Genomic DNA, 16,408 nt, shown 5'->3' with positions numbered 1-16,408 from the left:
TTATTTGTGCAAAATGCATAGTCCAGACATTACTGGGTCAGTCCTATCTTCTGTAATGCCTTAGCTGTGAGGGCTTTCCTCTCCTTACAGTATCATTGTCTCTTAGCTGTTAATTTTTAGGATATTTGAGTCAGCCTTGTGCTGCCTTCTTTTACAGAAATTAGAACTATTACTTTTAGATTAGAACTACAGCTTGTCTTCATTGGGCTTTATTTCAGTTAGCTATTTTAACTGAAGGCAAATCTATTTTGCTTTTTGTAAGGATAGTAGAGCCTGCTGGTTTGGTTTTGTTTTTTTTTTTTTTAGTGCCTCTTGTGCTTGGAAATATTCATATAAGAAACAAAGGGGAATGTATGTATCTCTAGGGATTGGTACTTGGGCTGATACTGTTCAACACCCTTGTCAGTGATGTGGACAGTGGGATCAAGAGCACCCTCAGCATGTTCAGTGACAACTTCAAGTTGTGTGGTGCAGTTGACACACTGGAGAGAAGGGATGCTATCCAGAGGATCTATATAGGCTTGAGAGATGTGCATGGGCCTGTGTAAACCTCATGAAGTTCAACAAAACAAAGTGCTACGCCTGTGGCAATCCCAGACACACCTACAGGTTGGTTGGAGAAGTGATTGAGAGCAGCCCTGTGGAGAAAGACTTGGGGGTGATGGTTGATGGAAAACTGTACATGAGCTGGCAGTGTGTGCTCACAGCCCAGAAAGGCCTTGAGAAACCTGGTCTAATGGGAGGTGTCCCATGGCTGGGAGGGTTGGGACTAGATGATCTTTAAGGTCCCTTCCAACCCTTAACATTTTACGATTCTGTGGTTAAGGATCAAAGTATACAGATGGGCATAAGCATCTGAAGTAACTTTCCAAAGCATTGTTTACTTTGGTGATGTTTCTAAACTGAAGTTTGCTGGTGTTTCTGCTGCCTTATTTGACAATCGAAAGAGAAGACAATTGAATTTGACTTTACAAGATGTGACAAGTGCTAAACTGTTGAATTCTCTTAGCATCTTTGAGAAGATGCCAAAAATTTGAATTCTTACAAAAATTTTAATGTGGGATTCCTAGTTAAAACGCTTCAGAAATTATTGCATAAGCAGAAAGAAGAAGGGCCCATTGTAAATAGTTTCATAGAAGAAAATAAGTACTAAGAAGGTCACTGAAAACTATCTTGTGTTTTTGTTTAGACCTTTGATTTCATAGTGCATTAAAACCAGAACTGTGTAGCCTAAGGAATAATTAAGTAGTTGTTGGACTTTGTCAAAACAGTCTGCATACATGGTACTAAGTATTTTGAATTACCAGGTTCTCTTTCAAGAAGAATTGGGCTTTGGAACCTGAATTTTCACTTAACTTCATATAGTATCATGTGTAAAGATGATCAGTGTAGATATACAGATTAGATTACAGATATATTTGGAAAAGTGAGGTATCTATTTTGGTTGCCATTTTTTAACTTTAGTAAATATTTAGCTTGCAGTTCTTTGAACTATTTAATTAATGGAAGTTTCATGTTTATGTGTCAAATTCTCTGGTCTTTACACAGAATAAATTACAAAGTAGGAAGCTTGCTAGGTGAGAAACTTGTCTTCCTTAGATAAATTATCCTATTAGTAATGGTTTTTTATCAGTGTTTTTTCTGTCTTGGTTCACTTACCACAATTTTTTACATGTAGAAAATGTAATGTTATCATATATGATCATAAAAGCTTTGTATTTATTCTGATTTACTTTTTAAAGGCACTATTTCCTTTTTACATTCATTGCTTCCTTGCCCAGCCCAAGAAATTGGCTGAAGCACAGTAGGAGCAATCTAAAAACAACCTGGCAAGGGTGGGGTGGATAAAGTGCGTGTGCTTGTGTTTGGGATTTTTTCCCCCCAAATTTCTCTTCTTTTGCTTGTTTTGTTAAAAAAAAATAAAAAAATTCTTAGGACTGTGACATAAGAATCTCTGTTTGTGAAGGACACATTCCTTTTGCAATTTACTTTATCTTCTTGTCAATCAGCTGCATCTGAGAGTGAAAGCAAGGAACACAGTAGAAAAATACTCTGTGCAATCTGAGTTATTCTCATTGAAAAAGATGTCTTAAGAAGGGTCAGAGTATCTGGAAATACTAAAACTGATTTTTTTCCCAGGATTTACTTGTGACGTTCTCAAATATTTTTCTATATGTCAAATTACAGGATACTTATGTTATTTTGAACTTGTTTATACAGGAAAGAGACATAATGAAGTACTAGAGGTGATTTTTTAAAAATAGTTGTCATTTGACATAGTCACGGGACAGAGAGACATCGTGTAGGATTATATTCAGATTATGAACATTAAGTCATTCAGTGAGTAGTTCTACTGATTTCTTCTGGACCATTTATCTTTATCATATAATAGCCCCAGCAATGAAGTATGGCTCTTAAATTGTTTTGGTTCTAGAAGAAAAGACAGGGCATTCTTGAAAGCACATAGAGGTTTAATGTATTTTCATACATGAACAACATACTTGATGAAAGAAAATCTGGGCACTGATCTTACAGAGATGTGTTTTATAAGGGTGTAAGAAGGTTTCTGATTTTGACCTGCAAAAGAGCTAATTTGAATGGCAGCTCTGAATTCCGTTCTACTGCGTAGGTTGAAAGGAGTGTAAGTAGACAGAACCTACACACAGCCACTGTTCAGCAGAAGTCATTATGCTTCTCTTCCACACAGAGAATATTATATACTTACCACAGAATCCCACCGTAGCAGCAGTGAGATATCCTGAGGCTTGTTGTAGTAATGAGACTCTGGAGTCTAACCTGACACCATAAATTGCCTGAGAGAAAGGGTTTATGGGATACCTAAAGAGAAGAGTTCCTGAGAAATTGTCAAAGACAGTCTGCAAAATATTTCCTAGAAATTGAACAGATTACTTCAGGTTTACCTGAAAGTCACCATATAATCTATGACTTGTTTCACCATTTTACCTGGATATTCCTAAATATCATAGAATGTCAAGGATTGGAAGGGGCCTTAAAAATCATCTAGTTCCCATCCACTCTCCCATGGGCAAGGACACCTCCCACTAGACCAGGTTGCTCAAGGCTTTATCCAGCCTGGCCTTGAACACTGCCAGAGTTGCTGCATCCACGACCTTCTTGGGCAACCTGTTCCAGTGTCTCACCACCCTCACAGTAAAGAATTTCTTCCTAGTACCTAAATTAAATTTCCCCTCTTTCAATTTGAACCCATTACTCCTTGTCCTATCACTACAATTTTCTTACAAAGAGTCCTTTTCCAGCTTCCATATAGGCCCCCTTCAAATACTGAAAGGCTGCTATGAGGTCTCCACACAACTGTCTGTTCTCCAGGCTGAACAGCCCTAATTTTCTCAGACTGTCTTTGTAGGGGACATGCTCCAGTCCCCTAATCAACCTTGTGGCCTCCTCTGGACTTGTTCCAACAGTTCCATGTCCTTATGTCGGGGACACCAGAAGTGGATGCAGTACTCCAAGAGCAGAGTAGAAGGGAAGAATCACCTCCCTTGCCCTGCTGGCCACATTCCTTTCTATGCAGCCCAGGACAGGGTTGGTTTTCTGGGCTGTGAGCACACACTGCCAGCTCATGTTGAGTTTTTTATCTACCATCAACCCCAAATGTTTTGCCGCAGGGCTGTTCTCAAATCACTTCTCCAACCAACCTGTAGGTGTGTCTGGGGATTGCCACGACCCAGGTGTAGGACCTTCCACTTCACTTTGTTGAGCTTCATGAGGTTTGCACAGACCAGGTCCCTCTGGATGGCGTCCCTTCCCTCCAGGGTGTCAACTGCACCACACAACTTGAAGTTGTCAGTGAACTTGCTGAGGGTGCTCTCGATCCCACTGTCCATGAGGCTGACAAAGATGTTGAACAGTACTGGTCCCAGTACCGACCCCTGAGGGATGCCACTCATCACTGGTCTCCACAGGGACAAAGAGCTGTTGACCACAACTCTTTCTGTGCATCAATATAGCCAGTTCTTTATCCACCATGTGGCCCATCCATCAAATCCATGTCTCTCCAGCAGCACAGTGTCAAATGCTTTGGATAAGTCTAGATGGGTGATGTCAGTTGCTCTGCCCCAGTCCACCAGAGCTGTAGCACCATCATACACAGTTTTCAAGAGTATCCGCTCCATGATCTTACCTGGCACAGAGGTGAGACTGACTGGTCTGTAGATCACCAAGTCTTCTGCATTCCCCTTTTTAATAATGGGGGCTGTATTTCTCTTCTTCCAGTCATTAAAGTCGTGCAAGGTGGATAGTGGGTTTTGTAACAGCTTCATATGCTTTTTCCAGCTGTCCCTTTTGTGACAGTTGCATGGCAGTTATTCCCTCCAGTATTTTAGGAACAGAGTGCTCTTAAGATGTCACTTTAAATTAAAGCCAAGATTTTGAACAAAATAATTTATTTATATTCTTGATTTAAATTTCAGTAGCATGCTGAGACTCAATTTACTCAGGCTGTTTTCTCTGGCAGAAAGGTAATTTTATTTAACTGTATGAAATTTCGTCAAAAAGAGAAATTTGTTTTAGCTTACAGGTAAAAGGTGCTTGTGCGAACTGGATACTGAGTGAAAAATCTTCCCATACCTGACACTCATCATCTGTCTGAGGTTGTGCTGTAGAACACAGAAAATGCTCTTCCTCCTCAGCACCTTAAAAGCAACTTTTTCTTAGTTTCTAGAAGGACAGGGAAGATGGCAGAATATGGTTGTGCTCTTTCTGGGATTTTTTTTGTGCCTTTTGTTTAAAAAAATTCTGAAAGATACTTATTAAAGTAATAGAACATATGAACAATAACTACTGCCTATGTTAAGCAGGAGGACAGATGGTGCTTGCTTGCTTCATTCTTGGAGAGTTTAGAGATTAATTCCCAAATAGAAATTCAGGTTTTGTAAAGACATGTAAGTAAAAAAGAGGGGATCTTAAGTACTGGCTTTTTCGTAGAAGCCACAGAACAATATGTTGTGCTTCTACCTGTTTTGAGATGCCTGTAGTGTTGCAGACAACAGGACAGGCAAGAATTGTTTAGTATGCCCTGTGAGACAGGTGTACTAACTTTGTAGCCTTTTTGAGTTATTGTTGATGCATGTTTTCCAAAGGTAATTTTGGATAATGCTGGATTCTATTTGGAAAGTAAAGCTGGTAAGAATAATGATGAAAAAATTGGCATAGAAAAGGTAGAAAGTTAAGTATATTGACATTAAGGAGGGGACTGAGAAAAGCACTTAAAGCTTTCTGTGAGAGCTCCAGTTCTGTTATTTAAAATAAAAGCAGAAATCAATTTCCTGTTTTTACTGGCTTAAATTTTTAAAATTTCAAACAGTAGGTCTTTGACCCCACCAAGGCAACACTTTTTCTTCCATCAGCTTTGAACAGCTGAATGGGATCAGCTGGGATCGTTACTTGCCTGGGGTATGTCCAAAGAAGGCCCGGGAAGAAAAACTCAGCCCTGAGAAACACTGAAGGGTCACTGTTTTTACTGTGGTTCAAATCCTTTGTAAATGCTCAAAGTCTGTAGCATTTGCTAATTGAGTGGTGCACTGGCAGATAAACCAGTGTTTATTAAGTTAATGTAACAGTTTGTGAGAATTGCTGAAATTCAGGCTTTTGGAAACCACAGGTGTTGAGTTACAATAGAAATAAAATTTGATTTTATGTGTTGCTTCATATTTCTGATGGCTTGGAAGCTTAAGTCCCCAAACTCCCTTGAACTTACGGAGAATAGATACACTCATTTCAGTGTCTTGGCTAAATTCCAGCAAGTTTTTGCATTCAGTTTATCTAAATTCCACTTTAGTTTGAATTGGTTGAGATAGCTTCCATCTTCTGTCTTATGTTATTGTTTATTTAGGTGTGTGGTGTTAAATCAGCTGCTATTTTTCCAACTTGACATTGCTATATTTTGTTAGAACCTAATACTATTTCAGAGTGTACATATGATTTGCAAATTTCTTTGAAGCAAAAGAAGGAAAAGTAAATTGTTGTGTTGTGGTATTTGTTATTTAATGGAGAAGTGCTTGTATAATATCGTGATTGTTGTTTTGAAATGTTCTTGAATAGGATATTTATGTATGTTCATTCTGAGCTTTTAAAGTCTAATGTCAGAGGTAAATATGTGATTTTGTTTAAATTAAATGGAGATGAACATTTCTCTAAATCTGTATTAAACTTTTTCACCTGGATTTGAGATATGCAAGGGACAGACAAGGAATCCATATGTCCTTTGCATGAGACTGTTGCAATACCCTACCTGAAATTATTAACTCCACAAAAGACAAGTTTTAGACCTGTTGGCTGAAAATGACAGAAGTCATCCTCCTACCCAGTCAAGTTTGAGAACAGTAAATGTTTCCTATATCTAGGCATTTTTTTTTCAAGAAGATATTCATCCCATGTCTGAAATAAGTATTAACTATACTAATTTGTTTTAGTTTCTGTATTGTTTTATCTTTGTCTTAGCATTCAGTTTATACTGTGAGTTAGCAGCGCATTGTCGGTTTTATTGATTCAGTGAATGTCCCTAGTTTCAGATAGAAACTTTGGTGAGTGTGTGCAATTTACAATAGATAAAGGCTACCCTGACTGTATTTTGGGTGACTAAGTATTGCTTATTTAGATACTGGGCTGCTCTGGATTAAAGACTAGGGTACAGTGTATACTGAAAGAAGCCAAAGAGACAAACTGTAGCAGAAAGTTGTCCTGATCGGGTATTCTTCCTCTATCTCCACCACTGTCTGTGGTATTTTAATCTTATCCTAGGGAATATATAATATTTCAGAAAAATGGATGGGCACCACTTGTTTCCATCCTTTCACATTCTTCCCAGGAAAGAAGGAATTTGGTTGCTGCTGCTGTTGCTATTAGAACTAGAAAGTTGCCCTTTTATACATTGTCTGTTGTTTGAGAGCTGAACTTACAGACCTTTTAGCTCCACAGTGTGTGGCATAGTGCAGGCAGCTTTTCTTCTCTGTAGAAGTTGTCTTGCAATCATGAATAACTTTTCTTCCTCTGGAATGCTGATTATCGTAACTGTTTTTCAGCATGACACCCAAGAAATGAAGTATAGAAACCAGCAGACACAGCTACTTCCAAACTCTACAAAAAAAGCGCCTTAAGGCACTGCCCAAGGAGGGGAAAGCCCGTGTGCTGCAGGTAGTCCATTAGATGGTTTCGACCTCTGTAGAGATACTCTGTGAAGAATGTGGCTGTTGAGAAAAGGTGTGGGTATATGTCTGCTTTGCTCCTCAGGTTACATGTTGGAGAAATGGTGGACTGAGTTCACCCTGGTTTTTGATACCTGTCTGTAAGTTTCTAAGTAGGAACTATAAGCTTCTGGCAGCATAGATTTCTGTATACTTCAAATAACTAGTGTTCCTACTTTGTTGTGATGAAGGTCTATACATGGCGCCAGGAGAGGAAGCATAAAACCAAAGAAAACCTTGAGGAATAACAAATGAAAATCTTAATTTAATTTAATTTTTAATTTTCTTTTTAATTTCATTACATATACTGATGTCCAAATTCTACATTTTGTCTCCTAAATTCTTTTATTCTTTTCTTGTTTTTCAATACCAAATTAAAGAAGGTAGTTGATAAAGGCTACAGTTTTCTGAGTTTTCTTGTATTTTAGTAGATTGAGGTTTTATAGCTAACTTACTTGTACTTTCCAGAGTGCATTTTCTCTCTCTTGTTGCCTTCTTTTTATTTTCTTATTTTTTATTTCCATTAAATTAAGATCAGGTAAAGCAGTGGAATTTGATCTTATTCATTCATGTTTCTTCAGCAGCTTGGAGTTTCCTTTTGTAAATGAGCCACCTTGAACTTTAGAGAATGGGTAATTGCATGTAAAAGAGATGAAGGAAAATGAAACATTACAAATAAAAACAGAAATGAGAAAGTGAAGGGGGAAAGTGTTGAATGAAGTGAGGAATTTTGACAGACTTCTGGCAAGCAAAATGGGAGCAATACGATGATGGCCATGGGAATCAGTCACTCATTTTTTCAGGAAGAATCAAAAGGCAGTTTTTTGGATGAGATTAAAAAAACCCCTTTGCTCTTTTAGAATAATTCATCAGGCTTTATGGTTCCGTACTAGAATTTTTTTGGAAAAGGAACTGAGAATTTTTGGTTAGGAATATTTCTAAAACAGTACTTGTTTTGCAAATTACATTTTAGGTGTATGTGGAGATGGAAATGTTTGGAATAAAGGAATAATATCTGAATTTTCACGTAGAGTCTAATAGTGTAAATTCTGTGGTGTTTCAACCACTGATTATAAACTTAATGAAAGCTTTTGGAGCTGATAAAACAAGCCATGGGGTAGTTGAATTAAATTTCTTTTTTTAAAAAAACCTTTAACTTGCAAGGTGTAAAGTGTTTATTGCTTGAGGCAGAGCTGTTAAATAATTTTCAAACATGATTTAGGTAAGCAAATAACCCTAATCAGTGACCTAGTACATTATATGAATAAGTGTGGTTTCTAGAAATCTTTAATCCAGAACTTGACAAATAATATTTAGCCAAGGTATATAGTGTTAGTGATTATATGGCCATTGTACATTGCACGGGATTATGTATCTGTTTAGAGTGTGCAATAAAACAAGCATGAGTGAATAATTTTATTTTTGTTATAGCATATCTGTGGTTGCTAAAATTTAACTTAATCTTTTTCTAGGAAACAATTGTATTTCCTTTACATGTTTGTACAGTAACAAATGTGCAGTTTTTGTTTCTGATGGTGACTCAGATGTGTTACAGTATTACACTTAACAGTAGCATAAGGTCATTGTCTACTGGGAGACAAAACAGCAAAAAAAAGGCAAGTGACCGCAAACAGAAAGGGAATGTGTTTTGCTTGGTGTAGAGAATAGGTATCCTGTTTACTATCCTGACCTGTTTATTTTACTAGAGTTTACTATTTTTCAGGTGCAGTTAAAAACCAATCATTCAAGTCAATATGTAATTCGTACACAGCCAACAAACACCTGTCTGTCTACACTTGAATGTGCAGCTGTTGCTCTTACTATCATGGAAAAGAATAACAGCATACAAGAGGTATGTAACTTCAAACACCTGGGTTTTTCTATGAATGGTAGAGGAGCAGCAAAGGTACTTTGCTATTAGTGTAACACATTTGACAATTAAAAATCTTAATGACATTGTAATGGTTTTGTTGAATAGGAAACTAAACAAGAATGTACCAGGGGAAACCATTTTTCTTCAGTGTGTTCAGACTACTGTGATTCCTTCATGTTTGTCCAAAAAGGCTCTATGGTTTTCTTGTTCTTTACCCAACATAGCTGTGAGATTGCTAAGGAAACTTGTTAGGTACAAAGACTGAATGTTTGCTAGCTTTGTAGCTCTGCAGGCTAATGAAGCAACACCTGACACAGAGGGAGCTAACTGGGACAGCCCAACCTGCTCCACAAATAAAGAAATTAGCCACTAGTTCAACCAAGAAAAGGCAGTGGGTGATAGTAGTGGGTGACTCTGCTTTATGAGGCAAAGAGGCACTCATCTCTTAAGGGCCTGACCTGCTCTCAAGAGAGGTGTGTTGCCTTCAGGGAGCCCAGATAAGGAATGTCACTGAGAAGCTGCCAAGCCTAGTTAAACCCACTGATTATTACCCACTATTAATGTTCCATGTGAGAGCTTGGAGCAGTCTGGGGGATTACAGAGTCAGTAAAGGGCTCTGGAGCTCGAGTAGTTTTTTCATCAGTCCTTCAGGTCAAAGGAGAGGGTCTCGAAATGGCCAGCTGAATCTGACAGGTCAGCAAATGTTTAAAATGATGGGACTGTAGTCAGGATTTTTTACTCAGACCATGGGACTTGCTTTGCTAAGCCTGATTTCCTGGGGAGGTGGTGGGATCGATCTGACAAGGGAGGGAAAATGTATCTTTGGTTGGAGACTTGCCAATCTGGTGAATGGGGCTTTAAACTAGATTTTTCAGGGGAGGGCACCTATCTATCCCAATGCTGCCAGTCAAGGAGGGGATGTAGCCCTCTGTCAAGGACCAGCTGGAGAGTATGGAACTCTGCCTGAGGAATGATGAACAGCCAGCTGAGAGTGTCTGGGTGAAGTTTAAGGGGAGGACAAGGGATGTTATATTGGGGTCTGCTACAGGCCACCTGATCAGGAGGATGGTGTGGATGAAGCCCTCTCTAGGCAGATAGGAGCAGCCTCATGCTCACAAGCCCTGATTCTCATGGGGGATTTCAACCACCCTGATATGTGTTGGAGGGACAGCACAGCAGGGGACAAGCAATCCCAGAGGTTCCTTGAATGTGTCAATGACAACTTCCTTACACAAGTGATTGAGGAGCTAACAAGGACAGGTGTCATGCTGGACCTTGTGCTCACCAACAGGGTGAGGAGTTTAGTGCTCCGAGGCAGCCTTGGCTGCAGGGACCATGAGATGGTAGAGTTTGAGATCCTCAGGGCAGTGAAGATGGCACTCACTACCCTGGACTTCAGGAGGAGCAGCCTGTGGCCTCTTCAAAGAACTACTTGGTAGAGTCCCAGGGGATGGAGCCCTGGAGGGCAGAGGGGCCCAAGAATGCTGGCTGAATTTCAAGGATCACCTCCTCCAAGCTCCGGAACGATGCATCGCAACATTGGAGGAAATCAGGCAAAAATGCCAGGAGGCCCCCATGGATGGATAAGGAGCTGCTGAGCAAACTCAGACCAAAAAAGCAGCTTTCAGAAAATGGAAATGAGGACAGGTGGCCTGGAAGGAACACAGGGAAATTGTACAGGAAACTAGGGGTAAGCTTAGGGAAGCCAAGGCCTAGTTAGAATTGAGTCTGACCTGTGATATCAAGGATAACAGGAAGGACTTCTGTAGATCTATTACAAGGAAAAGAAAGACTAGGAATACTGTGGGCCCTCTCCACAGGGAAATGGGAGACCTGGCTACCTTGGACAAAGAGAAGGCTGATGTTCTCAACAACTATGCCTTAGTCTTCAGCAGCAAGTGCTCCAGCTACGCCACCCAAGTCAGGAAAGGCAAATGCAGGGACTGGGAGAATGACAGTGTTGTAGTGTCTTCCAGTTCCTTCTTTCCTTCTACCTCATTCTTCTTTCCCATCACATTTTCTTATCCTGTAATACTCTCTTCCACACTTCCTGTCCCTCTGAATATAATGAGAAGAGTGACTCAGATTCTCATCGCATATATATTACTTCTTTAAAAAGTTGATTTCAAGGTGCCAAATACATGCTGTGCTTGCTGCAATACAAAATAAAAATCTGTACAGAAGGCAGCTGGAGACTTAGACCCAAGCAAATAGAAGTATTGCTATGTATATTGCAGGGAAAGTCGTGTGGAGATGCAGTGTTGTAGTTATCTCTTCGTGTGTTTTTCTAAGTTCACTTGACATTTTTTAGTACAAAACTTCAAAACATAGACTGTGTACCAGGCATGTGTAATATACAAAATTGTACAAATGTAAGATGCTAGACTGACTTTTTAAAAAACACAGCTTTCTTTAGGGTATTTCTTAACTGTAGTGTATAGAAAATTGCTTTATTTTGTGTTCTCTGTTAAGTAGCTGTTAACAACTGTTCACTTGTACTAATGTGTGGAATGTACGTGTTGAACTCTTAATGTTACCCAAGTTATGCTCACTCTAAAGTACGATTAGTATTTGTAGCAAAGGAATATATTAGCAAGATTGTCAGAGGTTATAGTCTAAAATCACTCTGATGTCTTAATTTTCATGAAGCCAGAAAAACATGATGATTATTTAGTTGATTGTGTTTCTTTGATACTGAACAATATGGCAAGCAGTGACTTTGACTTTCTTGTGGTTTTTCCTAGTGGTAGCTAAAACGTGAAACCACTTAAAGTCAGGAGAGATTATAATTTTAATTTGCACATCCTACAATAAATGTTGGGATATGATATGTATGTGTACACACTTTAAAATGTTTATTTACTTCAGTTGAGAACAAAACTGTCATAGAAAAATTCACATATATCCCCCAATTTCTTCATATTCTATTAGTGAGGAACAGTATTACTTCAGGTACTACCAGATGAGGCTGTTGGGAATTTGTAAAATACCTTTGGATACAACTTGTTAAAAATTGAGCATTTTCAAGATAGGAGAAACTTGAGAAAATTTGAAGATTAGTAAAGTTTCTGTCTCCCTTACATAGGATATTAAATTGTTTAACTCCCTTAAATTTAAGGTTAACTTCACTTAAGATCTGAATTCAAAATTACTGAGCTGACAGATGTTTAGAGTAGCTGGTGCTAGACTAAAAAGTTTCATTTAGTTAGCAGTCAGATAGGATTAATTTCCTTTTTAGCATGTGTTGATCTCAGAATATTTACTGAAGTCAAATAACCATTATCATTTTTAATAGATTGGTAATTTTTAATTATCCTTTGAAGTCGAAATACAGCAAGGTGATCTTTGACTCTCAAAAACCTGATAACAGGTTGTGACAGGAGATTGAGTATAGTACTGCATGGAAAATAGTAAGTTTTTCTCTGCAAAAACTAGACAGCAGAGATGATCTGAATACCCACTCACAGCTATCTTGAAGATTAAATGCTGTTGTAAGACAGGGCCACTGACCTCCAGTACTCCTGCAGGCATAGCATGCAACCCACTGGCTTATGTCTTCCTAGCAGCCAACTCACAACTCTTGTATGTCACTGGAGGAATTTGGGACTTAATAGTTCTTGAGTTTAAGTTTATCCCAGGTCAAAGAATACTAAATCAACATTAGCCTTTCCTTGTAAGTTGTGATCCCACTAGTCTGTGATGGAAGAGGTCATTAAGATAATGTCCTTCTTAATCTTTTGTTGCTGACATTAGTAATATAATTTTAAAAAGCCTTCTGAAAAACACCTATGAGTAGTTTTGCACCATAGGCCCTGGTCTGCAATCTGATCGTGTGCTCAGGATGTAGTACAGAAGGATCTGTGAAAAGCTATTTAAAGCTCATCCATGTACCCACTACTTGCTACTGTTCACCCTGCGTTGCTCATACACCTTTGCATCAGCTAATTAATATTTTGATACTCAACCTCTGTCTACTATAAATAGGTTCTCAGGTCAAAAATTACTCCTGCCACTTGCATAGTGTATACTGTACCGCCTCCATATCTGCCTCTGTGACAGTAGAGAGTCTCCTTAGCATTAAATCAATTGCATTTAAAACTAGACTTGGATAAAGTCTGTAGACACACAAGAAACTGGCTCAGAAACTGGAACTCTGTGTAAAGAGGCTTTTCAAGAAACTTGTGTATATTTGTGGGGGGTTATATTTATTTTTTTCTTTGTTGTACTACAACAACATATTTTTCCTTCGTTAGGACTTCTGTCTTATTGAGGGTTTAGTTCATGTCCACAGTTACCTATCTGGTATTCTGGTACCTGTATTCCTTCATCCTTATCACTCAGAACTGGCTCAGCCTACTTTTCAAAGACAAAATTACCTGTTTCTCAAAGTGTTGCAGTAGCCAAGAGCTACATTCATGAAAACTCTCTGAATTGAGTGCTATTCCCAGCATATAAGATGGTGAATTGAAGTTGAAAGCTATGGAAGTTAAAAACGGGCACTTAGTTTGATGCCTAGTATAAGTCACTTGATTTTCCTCTGTGCTCGTAAGAGTCATGTTTTTCTCCGTAGAATCTCAGCTCCTGCTGACTGCAGTTACATTTGTGATTGCTGTACACATCTGCACATGAGGTTGTGTGATACCGAGTCAGGCAACCAGAAAATGAAGAATCTACAGTTAGGAACCTCTTGAGATAAATTTGGTTTGTGTGGCATCATTAGGTATAAATATTGCTGGAAGCATGGATAGAGTCCAGAATAGCAGTCCCGCTGCCTCAACCTTGAGTCCCTCCTCTCTTTCTGAAACCCTGCCTCAAGGGACTTTTGTGCAAACACAAACAGCTTAGTTATTGTGACTTATTTTATTACAGCTTGTTGACCGAGCCACAGTAATTGATTGTAGTCTATTACTAAGGTCAAGTCAAAGCCATAACTTACAGTAATGTAGCTGGGGCTGAAGTCAGGATTGAGTGGATTTGAGGAAGGAGTGAGGGATGGCAGCAGGTAGGTGAATATACAACTGCTGTGTGGTTCTTTTCAGTACATCTGTTATTCAGCTATGCCTTCTTTGTCTCCAAAGGTTATATTTTATCAGCATTTATCATCCAAATTATATTTTATCAGCATTTTTAAGTAGTCATTGAATAAAAATTGATGGAATAATTGATGTCTTTAAAATATCTTACTAAAAGGCTGGTTTTTTTGTCCCCTACCCCTTCATCTTTTTGCAGACTATACTCCATCCACTTCAAGCTTTATGCTCTTTCCAGCTTCAGCATGGTGCCCAGATCCATCACAGCAAGGAACATCTTCTCAAAAATGGCTTATATGACAAGCCAATGCCAAAGAATAAACGCAAACTCAGAAGAATGGAGCTTTTGGTGAATAATGTTAAAATATAAGAAAACTGTACTGACTGTGCAGTGGAATTTGTTTGCAGCTCACAAATGAATAGGACTCTGGATTTGATCCAAATGGTTGACTGTACTGTAATAAACCAACTTTTAGACCTTCATAGGAAAGAGTTTATCTACCAACATGACAAACAGTAATGGACAAGCTTTTTCATTTTTGCAGCAGGCCAGGTGCCTTTTTTCAGATGATGGAAGATCATTCTCATTTCCTGGAAAGAAGAGAAAGAAAACTCTGAACATAATTTAGAGTTATGCTATCACTTGAGTGTCAAATATGATCCTCAATATGACTGGATAAATTTATTTTCGGGAGGCTTTTATCAGTACAAAAAGACAAGAAATATGAATATGAATGTGATGGGACAGTAAGGCTTCAGCATTTAGAATTATATTGAATTTCTGCGGAGCTTTTTAGCTTCAGTATCTAATCACAGTAGGCTTTCAAACTGTAATTCCTTATATTACTTGGTTCAGATGAACGTAAGGCATGGTATTTGGATAGTTCTTTTATGTTTTTACCAGAAACTGAACAGCTCCTATATTAAAAAAAAAAGGCAATGTAGAAAAATGATTTTTGGAATTTTAACTCAGGGGCTTCACTCTTACTTGAGTAAAAACTAGTCTTCTGCAAATGGGGAGATCGTGTAGATATGAATACATCATACCCATATCTTGACATGCAGTGGTTATGCTACTAAAGGAATTAAACAAGTCCAATGTAAATGGCTCTGTAAGAAGTATGATGCAATGACAAATGATTATGTCTGGTTACAGCCTACTAACAGGATTACAGATCTATTAGATTTCATGTGTTCTTTAGGTTTTCACTTCTAATGGTGATAGATAACTGTACCTCTTTCTAATGGGAATTGCTGGAAGCAGAAGAATTGGGTATTTTCACAAATTTTCTGAAATAATATTCTATGATCTGGAGGAAAAAGAGAGTGAAATAAAGGGTCTGATGATCCTTTCTTCTTATACATAAATACCTCCTTCATGTAACGGATTAAAATGCTTAATGTTTATCTTTACTGTCGGTCCCACTCTAGGTAACAACATGGAGCTAATTGGCTACTAATTAATCTTAGAAAAAGATGTTTTGTCTTTAATTTATGAGATGCAAGGCAAGAAACTACAGAATTGGGGGATGTAAACACAACTAATCAATATATTAACTGAAAGCTTTTCTGCGATTAACAGGAGAGGTCAAAATTAGGTCAGAGATTAGCTAAGAAGTTTTAGTTAACCCTGAACTAATAGTGACCTTTTGTTTAGGCATGGATAAACAATATAATTTGTCTGGCTATGTTAGCAAAGTTTATATAACCTTTTTCTCTTCTCTCGGTCTAGATAAATCCGGTATCTGTCGCTATATTCAGCAAAGCTGAATTAGTTTTGACAAATCTGAAGCAAACCAGTCTCATATGATTAATGATAGTGTAGTTGCACTTTCGTTCACATTGGAACAGAGAAAGGGCATGTTTATTCCTGTAACACACCAATCTCCAGGCTAACTTGGAGTCTCAAGTTGTAATCTCATGCAATTTGCTTGCGCAGCCTTGTGTGTGATGCTGCCTCCAGTTCTGGGATTGGCATGACTCCTGCTGGGCTGGGAATCTTCTTTCCCTGTGCTATGGGATGTGCTCAATAACTCCTTAAGGAAACAAGGGTATCAGTTAAGTTTATTGTTAATGCCATATTTGCATATATGGATGATGTTCACATTTAATGTTGTGTGTGTTAATTTGATTTACCTTATTTTAGATTCATCTAGAACATCTTTGACCTACATTGTGAAGATTTTCCTAAACAGAAGATTAAATGTGTCTTTACATAATGTGTGAGTTTATATTATAGAAAACAGAAAGAAATTTGTATTACAGCCTGGAATTCAGAGCCA

General features: G+C 38.3%; 1 protein-coding gene across 3 annotated transcripts in view; it reads left to right on the top strand.

Annotated features, from left to right (window-relative positions):
• The window catches only part of DTWD2 (DTW domain containing 2), a 77,280-nt gene extending 62,671 nt beyond the window's left edge, over positions 1 to 14,609 (top strand). For all 3 annotated transcript variants that reach the window (XM_032676003.1, XM_032676005.1, XM_032676004.1), the window contains 2 exons: positions 8,947 to 9,075; positions 14,326 to 14,609. In XM_032676003.1, the coding sequence (XP_032531894.1) occupies positions 8,947 to 9,075; positions 14,326 to 14,496 (300 nt within the window). In that variant the 3' untranslated portion in view covers positions 14,497 to 14,609. The remainder of the gene's footprint in view (positions 1 to 8,946; positions 9,076 to 14,325) is intronic.
• The last annotated feature ends 1,799 nt before the right edge of the window (positions 14,610 to 16,408 follow it).

This window comes from Chiroxiphia lanceolata, chromosome Z, assembly GCF_009829145.1.
Source record: "Chiroxiphia lanceolata isolate bChiLan1 chromosome Z, bChiLan1.pri, whole genome shotgun sequence".
NCBI lineage: Eukaryota > Metazoa > Chordata > Aves > Passeriformes > Pipridae > Chiroxiphia > Chiroxiphia lanceolata.
Note: the sequence above shows the minus strand (reverse complement) of the source record. Positions and strands in the feature narration are given on the sequence as shown.